At 42.1% G+C, this 16,924-nt stretch overlaps 1 protein-coding gene across 2 annotated transcripts; it reads left to right on the top strand.

The window, feature by feature from the left end:
- Positions 1-166: 166 nt before the first annotated feature.
- paqr6 (progestin and adipoQ receptor family member VI) lies at positions 167-16,597 on the top strand. 2 transcript variants are annotated; one of them, XM_054780743.1, is made up of 9 exons: positions 167-630; positions 815-1,903; positions 11,381-11,646; positions 11,719-11,846; positions 11,919-12,124; positions 14,043-14,169; positions 14,319-14,415; positions 14,904-15,048; positions 15,112-16,597. In XM_054780743.1, the coding sequence occupies exons 2-9, from the start codon at positions 1,843-1,845 to the stop codon at positions 15,357-15,359; spliced, it is 1,278 nt and encodes a 425-aa protein (XP_054636718.1). In that variant the 5' UTR covers positions 167-630; positions 815-1,842; the 3' UTR covers positions 15,360-16,597. The 2 variants fall into 2 exon arrangements, with proteins under 2 accessions (XP_054636718.1, XP_054636717.1); XM_054780742.1 differs by lacking the exons at positions 167-630; positions 815-1,903 and adding an exon at positions 1,914-4,341.
- The last annotated feature ends 327 nt before the right edge of the window (positions 16,598-16,924 follow it).

The raw sequence follows: 16,924 nt of genomic DNA, 5'->3' as shown, positions 1-16,924 counted from the left end.
TAGTTTTTTCCCCTTTGATTTTATACTAGTTTTGACTTTTGTGGCGCTACGGGGTGACCTTGGCCACCCTTGTTCACTCTCCGGCCACCCCAGTAGCCTGACCCACGGCTGGGGGACAATTTGGACAAACACGTGTCTGTGGCACAGAACATTAGTTCAGCCTAACCGCCGTTTCCGCTTGGACACTTTTCACTGCAGCACACAACTTTACGTGTGGAGGAGCTGTCAATAAAAGAGCTAGGTAAGTTTTCCTTGATTACTTTGGTCTTTTCCGGCCAGGTTTTCTCACTCTTGACTTTGACTTAAATCTTAGGCGTGATTCAGCACATAAATCTGTTATTAATGGAATCTCTCTGTAGTAGCATGAGTGGCCGTGGTAACCAAGGAGTCGGTGGCCGTGGTCACTCTCACGTCACCCCACAGGCCATCTAGACAATTCAGGTATCAATTAATTACCACCTCAATATGGGCCAAAAGGCGTATTTTCCTCTTTCAGTTTTGACACATTTTGACATGTTTGGTTCATGAATATTAAAATGCATTTGCAGCTGTTTTCAGTTTGGCCACAAGAGGACGTGATATCGCATGCGTAGGCTCGCTGCACCGGAGACCTCAATATAGGATCACAAGGTATATATGTGTGTGTGTGTGTATGTATGTATATGTATATGTGTGTGTATATATATATATATGTATATATATATATATGTATATGGATGTGTATGTATATATATATATATATATATAGTCTGTATGTACAATCTGCATTTAATACATTAACATGTATACATTAACAAAGTATGTGTCTGTGTAGGCTCTCAGTCGTACAGGAGTTGTCCAACGAGGAAAAGGCTTCTTGAGACGTCATCTGTACTTCTGTGAAGAAGGTGTCGGACGTTTCGCTCCTCATCCGAAGAGCTTCGTCAGCGAACTAATAAGTGCTGGTAGCTTAGGCCTTAAATACAGTAAGAGTGGGCAGAATTGGTGTGCCAACACCCTCCTCCTATTGGTTCGTTACACTAAGCCTGGGCGGAGTAGTGGTATAATCCTATCCTGTTATTAACACCTCCGATAAAAGGGAAGTGTCGCTCCCTGAATTGGGTATGAACGACTCTGATACTGGCTTGTTAGCATCTATTGTTCTGGCTCGGCCCTGCCTTCACCTCATTTGCAAGACTAAGAGCTGTACAGCTTACAGCTCTTAACAAAGTATGATCATTTTTGACATTTTGGGGGTTCATCCGTATTTAGTACCTTTTAAAAAATGTGAATTGCATCAATATAGGACTAAAGGGTGTTTCTTCCTCAATTTTGACAAAGATGTGCCATTTTCTCGTCGACTTCATTTGTTAATAGAGGTGTCTTCACATGGACCACAAGGGGGCGGTATTCCCTTGGGCTCTAGTCTATATGAGCCAAAATGCTAAATATTTGCAATTAATGTACATTTCTAATAGCCAGATCATTCTTTTTGTGTGTGTTTATAATCTGTTCCTGTCATATCTAATCATCAGTGTTGAGTTTTTACAGGAGGCTCCCCCCACCCCCCCTTCTTCAGCCTCTCAAACTGGGTCTCCATTCTTTGTCCTCCGCCGGGCCTTTTGCCCACCACTGATCCACAGCACACGGGGGAGGAGGGAGTGGGGAGGGCATCCAATCAGCTGACAGCAAGGGTCGGTGCCAACTTGAACGGCGACTGGCACCACTTTTTCTGCTCCATTTTTCTTCTTCTGCACGCTAAAGGTGAAGCCAAGGCTGGAGAAGGCGGTGGGCTCGTGGGCACCGGGCCGTGGGGGCATGCAGGATGAGTGACTTCAAGTGACCTTCTGACCAACCTGAGAGATGCCCGTGCAGAGGTCCGTGCTGGCGTTGGGGAAATGTCTGGCCTGCTTGGAGTTCATGTGTGAGTACTTAAAAAAAAAAAAAAAAAAAAAATTATGGTGTGTTCAGATTCGGTATGCGATTGTTTCCGCCTGGTTCCGTCCTGACTGGACTGGACCACACACGTAGTGAGAAATAGTCTTTTTTTCAGTCTCAGACAAATGACAAATGCAGCACGACACACAGGCCTTTGTCATTTCGTGATAAAGTTGTATAGACTGAAAAAAAAATGCTATACGGTTTTTCAGTCTTTACAATTTTATTGAGAAATGACAAATGCAACAGAACACACAGGCCTTTGCCATTTTTTGTCAATAAAGTTATAAAGGTTGTAAAAAAAAAACTTACAAATGTTTAAACATTTTTGTCATCATGTCCTCAAATGTTTGTAGTGTTTGTTGTAGTTGTAAAATAAATTGTAAAGAAAAATGTGTTAAAATTTAGCTTAGTGTAAAATTTTAACACACTTAAGCATTTGTTCAGTCATAACAACTTTATTGACACACAGGCCGTTGTCATTTGTCAAAGTTGTAAAGACCGAATAAAAAAAAAAGTAAACATTTTTTTAGTCTTTGCAACTTTATTGGGAAATGACAAAAACAACACAACACAAAGGCCTTTGGCATATTTTGTCAATAAAGTTGTCAAGGCTGAAAAAAAAAACACAATTTTTTTTACTTTTTTTGTCATCATGTGTCCTCGTAAAAATGTTTGGGTGTTTGTTGTAGTTGCAAATAAAATTGTAAACTATGAAAAATGTGTAAAAATTGAGCTCAACTTAAAATTTAAACTCGTTTTTAAACATTTTTTTAAAATTCATAACAACTTTATTGACACACAGGTCTTTGTCATTTCTCAATAATGTTCTAAAGGCCGACAAAAGGCTTAAACATTTTCTTAGTTTTTACAACATGACACATGGACCTTTGTCAATAAAGTTGCAAAGGCTGAAAAAAAGGGCATATTTAAAAAAAAAAAAATTGTCATGTGTCTGCTTAAAAATGTTTACTTTCTTTTTGGTCTTTACAGTGTTATTGACACACAGGCCTTTGTCATTTGTCAATAGAGTTGGGAAGACCAAGAAAGGGTTTACAGATTTTCTTTCGAGTCTTGACAACTTTACTGAGAAATGACAAAGGCAACACAACATGCAGGCCTTTGTCATTTTTGTCAATGAAGTTGTAGATGAAAATTTGTAAATTGTACAGAATTTTTTAAAATTTTGCACGGCGTCAGATTTGAACACATTTTAAAGCATTTTTTCAGTCTTAACTTTATTGAGCCACAGGCCTTTGTGAGTTGTCAATAAAGTTGTACAGACAGGAATTTTTTTTTTTTTTTTTTTTTTAGTGTTTACAACTTTAGTGAGAAATGACAACGGCAACACGACACACAGGCTTTTGTCATTTTTTGTCAATGAAGTTGATAGAAAAATGTGTAAAAATTTTGCGCGACGTAAAATTTTAGCACATTTTTAAGCATTTTTTCGGTCTTACTGTAACTTTATTGACAAATTGCAAAGGCCTGTGTGTCACATTGCAGGTTTTTTAGGTAACCACCATTACCCGTGAACCCTAAAATCATTAAAACGGTCTTGTCTTAGCTTTCATTTAATTTTAATTTAATGATGACGCAAATGAATGCTCGGTGGCCTGTGGTGCGCTGACATCTCATGCACCGTCATGCAGTTCAAATTGCGAAGTTTTGAGTTTAGTCAAATTTTTAGCGTAAAAAAAAAAAAGTTAGCCACAGTTGATATCGAAAGGAAAAACGTTAAAGGACTGAATCTTAACTTTGTTGAAAAATGGCAAAGGCCCGCGGCCGTGTGTGAAGTTGCAGGGTTTGTTTTTTTTTAGCATTCTTAACTATCATTAAATTAAATCTTTGATGCTCAGTCCAATTCCGGATTGTACGATCTGTGTGGCAATCCACTTGAGGCGCTCACGTTGTCTATGCCGTTCATTTCAAAGCTGTCAAATGAGCTGAAACACATTGGCTTTAGCCAACATGCTGTCCCGATATTTTCTTGTCCTTATTGGACTGTTTGATAGCTCCTCTGTTTAATTCCCATTTCAATCACCAATCGTGAAATGGCAGAAGTGGTGACGTCATGTGCAACATTCCGAAGACAACGTGTCCCTGCGGCAGTTCAGGAATTCTATGATGGGGCGTGCACGCGCCACTGTCTGCGTTGTGATGCGAGCAGCGCGCACACACGTGGCTCGTGTTGTTGTTGCTGCTCCTCGTGTGGTCACGTGTGTCGCCAGCTCGCTTCCTATTGGCTGACGCTAGGACGGGGACCACAGCGGAGACTCCACAAGAAGAAGAAGAAGAAGAAAAAAGTGGACAGACACAAACACCGCGGAAAGAGGAGGGGAAACGAAGGAAGGAGAAGAGGTGCCAGGTTGTCTCCAAACATCTTTGACCGGAAAGCGAGGGAGGTGATGGCCGACAGCCGCGGTAAGTGGACCCGGAAGTATTGTGACAAAAGGCGCGTGCGGGGACACATGATGACAAGATTATGTTTAGCTATTATCCTCTTGAAATAGCTTCATTTCGTTAAGTTTTTTTGTTTCTTTTTTCCAAGCGGGGACGGGGGGGTAATTGGTGGAAAGTGTAGGGAGGAAGTCGTAAAAAAAAACAAAAACTCACGCGTGGGCTTCCAGGAATGTTGACTATGGGAATGAGCTTCATATGATTGACATGTTTTTACTCTTGAAAAGTCGCCTGTCCAAATCACAATGTTTATGGGCTTTTTCTCAGTTTTGGAGATGTTTTCCACACTCCCATGGCAACTTGTGTTCCACTCCCATTCCACAGCTGCACTGATGACGCAATGATTAGTCACTTTATTATTTATATTGAAAAAAAACGCAAATATGAAAGGAAAAACAGATATTTTTACGTGAGTGGATGTTTGCGTGACAATCCCAGTGGGGAAAAAAACAAGTCCGTGTGTGGGTTTTGCCGTGATGCCACTTTCCAATCAGAAACAACCAACCATCATCTTCTATGCAGCTTATCCTCACTCGGGTCGCGGGTATGCTGGAACCTATCCCACAATCAAAGACACGCATCCCTAAATGTTGATTTGTAATATCTCTCCGTTTTGTTTAAAATTACAACACTCTCAATCTAGAGAGATGCATGCTTTTCCACCATTCCAGGGAGTACCCCACCTCTTGCCTGAAGTGAGCTGGGATAGGCTCCAGCATACCCCCACGACCCGAATGAGGATAAGCGACATAGAAAATGGATGGATGGATAAAACGAAAGGTACGATATTAAGCCCAATAAAAGGCAAACAAGATGCAAACGATGACATCGAGGCACTTTGCCATGTTTGTGTCCCATCTTCACCATTCAATCAATAGTTTAGTATTGGACCCCGATTGAACGTTTCATGAAAGTATGAAAGTCTTGTATTTGGTAACTGGCACTTTTACTTTTTAATTTTTTAAATATTTGCTTCACATTGCGGCAGATTTTTATTTTATCATTTAGTATTTTTCATATTTTATTATTGTTGTTTTGCTATAATATTTAATAATATAATATAATACAATTCTTATTTTTTTTTAATGTATAATATATTCATTTTATCTCTTCATTTTCTACCATTGTCTTATTTATATATTTTAATGATTTTTAATGTGGCTTAAGAAGCTCATGAAAACAACAAATACATTAGTATGAAAATATATACATTTTCATGTCAAATTTGAACAAATAGACCACATGTAAAAACTGCATAGTTCTGGCTTTATAGTATAAACAAAAGTATCACAGAAAAGCCAATAAAATAGTACACAATGTAGTCAAAAACTACAACTTTCTACAATATATAAATAAAATATCGTAAATTGAGTCTTTTTGTGCAAGTTAATATTTTAGCAACAGCTCTTGTATCGGCTCTGATTGTGCAGGTTAATCGAATAAGATGAATTAATAAGCTAATGATAAGGTTCATTCAAGACTGATTGTATAACCTTTTTTGTGTGTGTCATGTTGAAGAGCAGAACACGTGCTGGTTGGGTTGTTGGGTAACTGTGGCTTTCATGTGTGGGGAAGTCCAGGTGCAGAGGAGGAACACCTTTACGCAAACATTCCAGCCAGAAAGGGGAACCAAACACATGACACGCCTCGTAACGCTCACTCTGCGGCTGGCAGGAAGACTGAAGAAAAGAGCGCCACTCGTCTGCAAATGTCATCGATTCATAGGAAATGGGGAGGGAGCGCATTCTCGGCTAATGCGGAAAGGATGTGCATTTTTGCTGGGATGCACGCATGGAGCTTCAAGTCAGCCCGCGGCTCTGTCACCAATTAGAGAATGAAATTACAGAATTTACCCGCTCTCCTGTCAGTGTAATGGTACAGCTGCTACCTTTCAAAGCTGAGGGCATGGGTTTGATCCAAAAGTCCAGTGCAAATTTTTTGTCCCGGTTCACCCTGGGTGCATGTATTCACAATCAGATTTTTTTGGTACACACCAGAGCCCGACCGATATATGAAAACAAAGAATTAATATACACAGCTTATATACTGTACATGAACATAAATACGATTCAAGAAGCTCTCATTGGGATGGCTGTGTCTTCTAGCACAAGACTTGTGCTCCAGTCCTCAGGTAAAAAATGCTGACAGCAAACGAGCAACGAGAGTCTTCGTAGCGAAATTTAGAGCCAGTAGTATCCACTCTGTCCCGTTGCAGTTGATTGAGGCGTTGTGAGTGACGCTGACACTTGCGGCTACCGAGGCGTCATGTTACTCCGCCAGTTAGCAGCTACAATAACAGTATCGCTGTAGCTTGGTTAACATACAGGTCAGTTATGTAAATGCAACACTGTTGGCGTTTTTTTGAGGGTTTTTTGTTAGCCAATAGGTACCTCCCATGACGTGCATTGTTAGCTGGCTCATACTAACTCGTTTTCTCTCGTTAGAATGCACAGAAAAGGGAAAGAAATATGTGTTCATGATTCACATAAGGATTGTGAATGATGGGCAAAATTCCCCCCCAAAATGCAGTTGTCCTTTAATACAAGGGACTAAAGTACATTTTATATAACATCTTCTCTGTTTATCTCACAGAGATGCAACGTATACGTTAAAACGCTGTAATACGCTCTCTAAAACTTGCGTGTAGACTAGAATGTTGTCCGTGACGGGCCCTGACAGCGTAGTGTTACAGTGTTCCCTCACTACATCGCGGTTCACCTTTTGCGGATGCGCTGTTTTGCGGATTTTTTAAGTACAATTTTGCATATATATTTTTTAACAGTGTATGAACTTGCATTGTCTTCTGCGTCCTTGTGGTGTATTCGAGTGATCTATCGGTGCTCTGTTGTATGTGTCTGTTATTGTATTTACTAGTGCTACCAGTAGAGGGTGTTGAAGACGTGTGCAGCTCCACTTGTCTCAGTATGTGTTTGCATGCCTGTACGAGCATATTAGGAACCCACAGTAGAAAATAGCCGTTGCAGGTTTGAATGACCTCACAACAGGCACAATAATCCCTAACACGGGCTACTGTTGCAGCTGTAACCCACGCCGACCTAAAACTCAACTCTTAACCCCCAACATCACTTCCTGTCCGCGCCACCGGAACGCATTTACAGCAACGCACACGAATAAGGCAAGGCAAGACAACTTCATTTATAGAGCACAATTCATACACAAAGTGCTTTACAGAAAAGAAGGGTAAAATCCTTCATAAAGTCATTCCATAAAAACATAACATCTTTCTAAAATCATTACGTAAAATTCCATAAATCATTCATTCCATAAAGCCAAAAATCATTTAGAATGAAGAATGCAGATAAAATAGTTGAGTTGTCATGTGCACAGTTGAATAGAAGCGTCTTCAGCCTGGATTTGAACATTGCCAAAGTTGAGGATTGTCGCACATCTTCTGGAAGACTGTTCCAGATTTTGGCAGCATAAAACTGAAACGCAGCCTCACCGTGTTTAGTCCTGACTCTGGGCACCCGCAGGAGACCCCTCCCTGGGCTTCTCAGAGCCCGAGATGGTTCATGTGTTTCTAACATGTCCGAGATGAAAAGACTTGTACGCAAGCAAAGCTGTTTTAAAGTCTATTCTCTCAGCGACAGGAAGCCGGTGCAGAGACCTGAGTACTGGATTAATATGCTCATGGTTCCTGGTTCTAGTCAGGACTCAAGGAGCAGCATTGTGGATGCACTGCAGCTGTTTTACAGCTCGTTTAGAGAGCCCGGTGAGAAGGCCGTTACAGTACCTAGTCTAGCCTGCTGGAGACAAAGGCATGGATTAGTCTCTCTAAATCTGGCGAGTACAAGTCTTTTTTTTTTTACATCTGAAATGTCTTATTTAGGTTTATTATGTCTACTACATTAGGTAATAGGAGCGTAAAGGTGACTGGGGTGGTATTTCATGTCTAGAGGGCTCTAATAATGTTAAAAAACGTATTTAGAAGGTTGTAAAAAGGTTTTCTGTGCTTTAACTACGAAAATAATCAATTTATAAATGTGGAATCCTGTTTCGCGGATCCAGTATTCGCTTATCATGTTGGGGTCTGGAGCCAATTAACCGCAACAGACAAGGGATATACCTCAGGCGTACCTAATGAAGCGTCCGGAGCACAGTCACATGGATGCAAGTAATGTAAGTATGATGTCATCATTCAGTCATTTAGCAGCACTTTGCATGCGTGCAAGCAGCATTCAAAGCAGCCGCCACATCACGCCTAAAGTCACTCCTCCAAAGTGACAGTTAGAACATGAAAATGATGACTTGCAGTCACATTCCTGCACTTTTTGCTGTCATCATCATCATCATCATCATCACCGTCATCACCATGCAGCAGCAGCAGTGCAACTTGTTTGCCGGGCGCTGCTGAATGCAGCGCTTGTGTCCGTGCTCGCTTGTGTGTCCACAAAGCTGACTTTGTCACGGCCTAAGAGGCCGAGGCTCGCAGCTGTGAGCGCCCATGCCCTCGCTACCCACGCCGCCACGGAGGCGGAGCCGGGCCCCTCCTCTCTCATGAGACGCCAGATGCCGTGTCTGTCCTGACACGTCTGTGGAAGGCGGATGCTGATGACATGCTTTGGTTGTTTGAACACCAATTACCATCCGGCCTCAGGGTTCCTCTGACAACCTGTTGGACCAGCGAGTTTCTATGAGCATGTACAGTACACCATATTTATTCCACTGGCTGTCATAACATTTTCAAATGATAATAACTAGTAACAATCTAGTACGGTTAGAAGCAACAAATTATTCAAGTAAACAGTTGTTAATATTACAACCTTACTGTATAATAAACTAACAAAATACCGTGCTACCTCGGTTTTTGCTATTATTTATTCATTATTTATTCCAAAACGGAGGCCATTTTTCCTGTAGGAAATCATGGAAATCCAATTCATCTGTTCCACGCACCCAAAAATATGACCAAAGAATCCATTTTATGGAGAACTAGAAAAGCACTCAGAGTGCAGACCTCCGCCAAGCGCCATAGTTCCCTCCACACTGTGATGTTTTTGCCTTTGCGGGATGATTGTAGCGATCATCGCAACGCGAGATGGCTGTGAAACTTTGCATAAGTTTGCGCTGTGGGCGAAAGCACAAATGAATGCAAAAAGTAGCTGCTGCTCATATTTGTCATCCATTCATCCTTCATTTGTTAACCACGTTACAATGTACCAGGGAATTTGACTGTTTTACTGGAAATGTGATGTTTTCCATGCGTGATTTGAATGGAGGTTGCGTGCGTGCAAAGTGCTGGTAAATGACAGAGAAAGAGAAAGACCGCCCCCTGCAGGATTGGAGTGGAGCTGCCATGTGTTTCCGTCGGATACTTTATTATATAATGTCCAAGAGAAATACATTAGTCATTGTGTGTTTCTTTTTGTACTCACATCTGGCATTCTTGTTAAAACGGCTTTTGCTCTGTCTTTTGCCATCTTATCAGTGTTCCATCGCCGCCACCGTGACTCCCAGCATCATTTTAGTAGAAGATTGGATTCTCAGGCCACAACATTCCTGACATAATTGTCAGCAGCAGACACACACACGAGAACAAGCCACCTCTCAGCCTCATGTCAGGCTCTTACGTAAACCACGATGCAATCTGTATACTGCCGTAGCTCCGACTGTACGAAAACCAAAGCAATATTTCCCATAGGAAATAATGTAAAGCCAACGAATGCCTTTATACAGCATAATTCATCGCAAGGAGTTATCTCTTGAATTCAATAGTGTTTCTCACCTGTCAAAATGCTGCCTGTCTCATCTTTCATCTTCAGCTTTAATGATAAATGGGCACAATGTGTGGGGATGTACTTTGTAAATAAAGTACAGTTAAATGAGCAGTTTTACAATGTTCTCCCTTCATGTTCTGCAGGTTTTTAATAAGTTAATCAATAAATAAATAAGTTATAAACATTGTTATTTGTTATAATTTAAAAAAATTGTAGACGCTGCAGCGGCAGTCCACACTCCAATGCAGCCCCCCACCACAGCTTCAGAAAATCTTCAGGGAAACCCTGCCATGTACTCGTGTTACTCCTAAACATGCATCAAATACAATCAGGTTTGTGGCAAATGGTACCAAATTGGTTTCACACAAGTAAAGGCAAGAAAACTAAACTGTACGGCCAAAAGTTTATTTATTAATAATGACCCATTTGCCAGGGGCCCTTGCGATTGTTTAACGGGGGCGTTGGTCAGTAGCACTCATCATGAATGCTTTGACAGCAGTAAATCCATGTGATCGGTATCGGTGTTGGCCGATCTCACTCATGGAGGAAAACCCTGATCAGCGCATCCTGACTTTATTTCCATAAAATTATAACTTTTTTCCAAAAGTTACAACTTTGTTTTGTTTTGTTTGTTTCTCATACTACTACGACTTTTTAAAAAAGTACTTTTTTTTCTTTAATTTTTGAACTCTATGCTACTAAAATGACATTATTTGACCTCTTAATGTAAAGAGTTTATTCTTGTAAAATGTTCACTTTTTTCGTTAGAATGCTACTTTTTTCTCTTCCCTCTAAAATTACAGCTGTAATTTATTTTTTCCAGATTTTCAAACTGTTTCAACTTTCTTCTTGTAAATGTTCTTCTTGTAATTATGACTTTATTGCCATAATATTTGGACTTTATTTTCATAACATTCTAACTTTTTCCGCAACCTAATTTTCCAAAAATGACAACTTTAGTTTAGTTTTTCTCATAATACTACAACTGCTTAAAAAATACCGTCTTTTTTCTTTAGTATTTCAACTTTATGCGACTAAAATCACATTCTTTTTCCTCATGACATCGGAACGTTATTCTTGTTAGAAGTTTTTTTTCTCGTAATATTTAGACTTTATTCTTTTAAAATGACGACTCATTTTTCTATTTTGGCTTTTCAAGTTTTCCTCTTGCTAAATGACATTTTTAGAATGAGCTGCAAATGACTTCTGACCCCCCTGGTATATAATAACGTATCTTCTCCGGATGACCGTGTGTTTTTGTGCAGTGTTTCCCGTGTGGCGGGGGCTCGGGGCCGGCGTCGGAGGCGGCTGGAGCCAAGGCTGGGGCCGCTGCCTGCGATGGGAGCCCCCCGCCCAGGTGGAGGGGGCCCGCATCCCGGTGTCCGAGTACCCCGTGTGGTTGGTCATCTGCCGGGGGGGGCGTGCCCGGCTCAGCGAGGTGTGCCAGAGAGGGAAGGGCGCCATCAGACTGCCCACGGACATGCTCAGCATCAAGCTGCCGCCTCTTTTTGACATCCATCAGATTCCTAAGGTGGGAGGGAGGAGACACCTTGGACGTGTAAACTTTTCCTACCCGCACCCTCCAACCTGATGTCCTCCTCAGGTGTTCCGTGAGGACGGCATTATGTCCGGGTACCGCCACCCGCAGAGCTCGGCGCTGGACTGCGTGCTCAGCAGCTTCCAGATGAACAACGAGACGGTCAACATCTGGACGCACTTCCTTCCAACATGGTGGGTGTCTCCAGTGCGTCTCTTCGTGCCACATCACGCACCCACCCCGGTTAACGTTTGCGTTTGCCACAGGTACTTCCTGTGGAGGCTGGGCGTCCTGTGCTCCACTATGAACTTCCTGAGTGACAGCTACACCTGGCCGCTGCTGGTCTACATGCTGCTCATTTGCATATATCCTTTCACTTCCTGCCTGGCGCACACCTTCAGCACCATGTCCCAAGAGTCCCGACACATCTGCTACTTCTTCGACTATGCCGCCCTCAGCCTCTACAGCCTGGGTGAGACCAACACCAACGCTGCTTTCATTTGGAACACCGCAGGAGAAGAGTAGGGCAAGGGGTGTCCAAACCTTTTCCAGCGAGGGCCACGTAGCGAAAAATGAAAGTTTGCATCTTCGCCACTTTGATCTTTTGTAAAGTAGATACGCTAAGAAGTCGTTTTACAAGGAAAAAGCTGCATCTCAGCTTTGTGATGAAGGTGAAAAAGCCTATTAGTGTTGGTTGACATGAAGCTGCATGACGTACCCATCAAACTTTGTCCCGCGAGCCGAGTTCCGGTCGGTTTTCTATGTGGAGGAAAATAGTTCCGGCTTGTCGCTGGGTTCTCTTCAGTTAAGGGTTGTGCTTCTCGAAACAGTACGCACTCAAAAGAGGAACACATTTGCATCGCAAAACCCCCAAAAAAGTCAGACCTCTCTGTCACTCTGCGCCGCGGCACGAGAGAGTTAGCATCGCAGCGGTCTTCACGCGGGCATGTAAACACTGGAACACGTACACAGCAGTGGTCAAGCGGCAGCGCGTGGTGATACGAACGGGGAGGAAACAAGGCAGAGCGGTTCAGGGGTCTGGCTGGAAAAAGGTTTGGACACCTGTGGTGGAGGGGATGACAAGATGTCTCATGTCACCAGCTTGTAGCATTTTCATGGAGAACAGAAGCAAGTTGCTGGGAAATATTGCACAGGGAGTGTTGTCATCAGGTTAAGAAGATAGCAAAGTCATCTCCTGCTCACTTATGCTACCAGAGTTTGTTACAGCCAAGAAAAAGTGCTCCAAATTCAAACAAACGGCAAATAAAAGACCATTCGTGTTTATTTTCCCTCAGGCGAGTCAACAAAGAGCAGCCTGCCCTTCTTTTCTTCTTTTTCTTGTGCAACTTTGCTTCGCTCCTTTTCTTCCAAGCTGCCTCCTGGCCAGCGTGTGCAAACACGCACATGATATTTGGTTTTATATCGCCACTTGTTGCCTTCAGGGTCAAACGGAGTGTTGTTGGGCGAATCATCTCTCGTACGTGCACACGTATCATCAGCTCATTTGCACTCGCTTTGCGTTAAACGTGCTGGCACAAAGTGTTTCTGACGTTTTGGTAACTTTGCTTAGCGACATGGTATCCTTTCATGCAGCGTTTTTTTACAAATTCACGCTGTTTTGTGATCGACTGTGACCTATTTTTGGTGTAAAAACAGTGCATATGTAAGCAAATTGTGCTTATTCTTTGCCTAAATGAATCATTTACAAGCATAAAAATGTCTAAATGAACAAATAGAAATACACGGCAGAAGCAGCGTTCTAATTGTGAATGTAGTATTCCACATTGGCCACTAGGTGTCAGTAAATGTTGTGCGAGACAAGCATCACATGTGAAAGGCAAGTTGAAATCATCTGACAACAGCGCAGTAGTAATAACGTGTGCTACTGGTGGGGCCATAATGCACGATAGATAAAACCCAAATCTGAACCACTAAGGTTCCTCAGGGAACACATTTACTGTGACACACGTCTACTAGATTGCGTAATACAGGTATGAGTGTACAGCCACGTAAAGCCGCCATTACAATACATTGATGAGACGGAAAATATGTCTAATATGTCTTCTTTTCTGTGATTACATCTACTATGTTGGGTAACAAGAGCGTAACCGTGACTGACTATATGGGTGTTATTTCATGTCTGGAGGGCTCTAATAATGTTAGAAAGCGTATTTAGAAGGGTGCAAATAATATGTACTGTATGTGTATGTGTGTATATGCATGCACTTAAAATGATTTTGTAATTATTATTTAAAAGTATTATTATTTGTATTATTTTGCAGTAGTAAACGTTAAGCAATAAAGTTGTGAATGGTCAGTAAAAAAGGTGTGTGTGTGTGTGTGTGTGTGTGTGTGTGTGTGTGTGTGTGTGTGTGTCTGTTTTCTTGCAGGAAGTGCCATCAGCTACGGCTGCTACGTGATGCCCGACAGTTGGGTGAACGGTTGGCTTCACCAGCACTTTGTCCCCATCGCCGTTGGCAACACTTTGTTCTGCACCAGCCTGTCCTGCTACTCACGGTGAGACTCTTCAGTAAATAAACATCCTGTGCCTGCTGTACTGTCTGTCTGCCTCTGTTTTCAGCCTTGTCTCAACAAGCAAAACAACATCATCAAACTGCGTGTGCGTGTGCGTGTGCGTGTGCGTGTGCGCCCCCGTGTCCTCACAGGTTCTTGGAGGTGCACTCCCCAAAGAAGAGCAAGGTGTTGAGGACCAGCGCCTTTGTGGTTCCCTTCATCTTTGACAGCGTGCCCATTTTCTACCGGGTGAGTGATGGGCCGTCTGCAAAAGGGAACTGAACTCGTGTGATATTTTTTGCATTTGTCATACTTGAAGTGACATTGTTTTATGATGATTAAATGTCATTATTGAGTCATTTCTGTAATTGTATTTGTCAATTACAATCAATTTGAATCAAAATGTCAATAAATTATTCATTTTTACAATTATTAGATTTTAATGTATTTTAAATTTCATATATTAAATGAATAAATTACATTTTATATTTTACATTTTTAAATAATTATTTTTAAATTATTTTTGATGCATTTTATTTTCAATAATACATTTTATTGACTAAATGTATTTATTTTTTTAAACAAAGTACTTTGTATTGGAACATTTGCAGATGGCTGATTCATATTTGTGAATATTCCATAAGTTTGCATTCTGCATGGCCGCCACCTGGTGGATGGGACTGGAATATTGTGGTGTGAGTGAGAAATGCAGCATGTTGTTGTTGTCGCTGTTGTAGCTCCTCCTGTGCTGCGGGGGGAGCTGCAGCCCGAGCGAGGCTGTGCCCAGCCACTGCTACCAGGTCTCCTTCGCCCTCCTCACCTGCTTCCTCTTCACCTCGCACCTCCCCGAGAGGCTGGCCCCCGGACGCTTCGACTACTTTGGTACGTACCTCTTTGGTTCACGTGTTGTCCAAACTTCCACTGACGGGGTCGTCCGTCACGCAGGCCACAGCCACCAGCTGTTCCACGTGAGCGCCGTGGTGGCCACCCACTTCCAGATGCAGGCCATCATCACCGACATGACCTCGCGGAGGGCGTGGCTTGTGGCGCACGGAGCTGCGCCCTCCCTCCTGGGCACCATCGGGGTGCTGGTGGTCAGCCTGGTCCTCAACCTGGGCATCATCGCCATCTTCAGCGCGCCGCTGCTGTGGAGGCCGTGCCGGGCGCCGTCCAGCGCCAGCAAGGAGAAGTGAGGGGCGGGGGCCCGAGGTGTTTTTTGGCGTTGTTGTTTGTTTCACTCAAGCGCTGAAGACCCTGGTGGCTTTCATTTCTTTTACCTTTCATCGCACGCCGGGTCGCAGGACGCGCACTGAGGCTGCAAAGCTCCCAAAACCTCAAACTGGGATCCTTCGCTTACTGGCCAGTTTGCTCCGCAGCCACCAGGAGGCGCCAGTGAGCTTCTTCTCTACTGAGTTTCTATGGCAACCCACTTCCGCTGCACCAGCATAATAATAATGTTTGCATTCACCACTAAATACTGCTGCCTTGTATACTGTTTATTACTATCAAATATATTTATTATGAAATGTATTTTTAGGCGCAGTAGCAGCAGGAGCTGTCTTTTACTACCATAGAGGCACTTGGAAAAAGTGACTGGAAGATTTAAGTGTATTTTTTAAATGTTTAATCATTTTTTTTGTCATATTTACAAAATTTCCGCAAGTAAAACTATGCTCATGCACGCTTCTGAGGACTAGTACTATTTTTTTAAAATGAAATATTTGCGTGACAGTCGCCGTAGCAGACACGGAGGCGAGATAAAAGCGTTTGTTTGTTTTTTAGCGGAAAGGCTTGCTAGGCTTATGTGGCCAACGATACGTTTGATAAACGTAGCACGCGCTTGCGCACATCAGAGTGGTTGCAAGAAGGTTTCGACGCACGTGCTTTTTTTTATTTTTAAAGGACTCTGAGTAAGGGGCGTCGCATGTTGGAAGGTGTTGAGTCACAGAGAGCACACCTGTACACACTTACACTGTTTTCACGCCATCATTACTGCCAAAAGGTTCCCAAGATACACTTTGGTGTTTGATATAGAAATCCCATATGATGATGTGTTGTTTGTGTGTTGTTTGTGAGGCGTTTGTGTCCTGTCGTCGTCTTAAAGCCAGTTCAAGTTTCCTGCAACAGCTTCCTTTCAAAAAGTGCCAATTTCCTGCGGGGATCAGTCGTTTCTCTTTGTCTTGTTGGTAGACTAAGTGTTGGTGTCATCAGTACTCTTGGATGTCGTAAAGCGGGTTTTTTTTTTTGACTGGACAGAAGCAGAACTATTGTGACAAAAAAGGGTGCTTTTTAAGATTTTATACTTTTGATATAACGCTGAGAAAAAATACTGCAATCTGAATGTATGAATAAACACTTGTTGGTGTTGTTTGATATTTGGAAACTGTCTCATTGATCCACTAGGTTGGTGTAATAAATGAAGCTTTGATGAAAACGACATCCTCTCCTGTCACGTTTACTTTCTAGCACGGAGAATTATCATAAACTCGTAAAGTTAAGAGGAAAAAAGTCTTACATTTACGAGAATAAAGTTGTAAATTTACGGAAAGTTGTAATATTACAAGAATAAAAATGTACATTTACGAGAAAAAAAAATCTTAAATTTATGAGAAAAAAGTTGTAAATTTATGACAAAAGAAGTCGTAATATTATGAGAATAAAGCTGTAAATTGATAACAAAAAAGTATTACATTTGCGTGAATAAAGTCATAAATTTATGAAAAAAGATGTAAATTTACGAGAAAAAAGTTGTAATATT

The sequence above is a fragment of the Dunckerocampus dactyliophorus genome, chromosome 7 (genome assembly GCF_027744805.1).
Source record: "Dunckerocampus dactyliophorus isolate RoL2022-P2 chromosome 7, RoL_Ddac_1.1, whole genome shotgun sequence".
Taxonomy (NCBI): domain Eukaryota; kingdom Metazoa; phylum Chordata; class Actinopteri; order Syngnathiformes; family Syngnathidae; genus Dunckerocampus; species Dunckerocampus dactyliophorus.
Note: the sequence above shows the minus strand (reverse complement) of the source record. Positions and strands in the feature narration are given on the sequence as shown.

Excerpts from the sequence above, each read along its gene's own strand:
- paqr6 (XM_054780742.1), top strand. The coding sequence starts at position 3,972 with ATGGCAGAAGTGGTGACGTCATGTGCAACATTCCGAAGACAACGTGTC. Across the intron at positions 4,342-11,380 it reads GGTGATGGCCGACAGCCGCG|TGTTTCCCGTGTGGCGGGGG; the intron begins GTAAGTGGACCC and ends GTTTTTGTGCAG. Across the intron at positions 12,125-14,042 it reads CCTCAGCCTCTACAGCCTGG|GAAGTGCCATCAGCTACGGC; the intron begins GTGAGACCAACA and ends GTTTTCTTGCAG.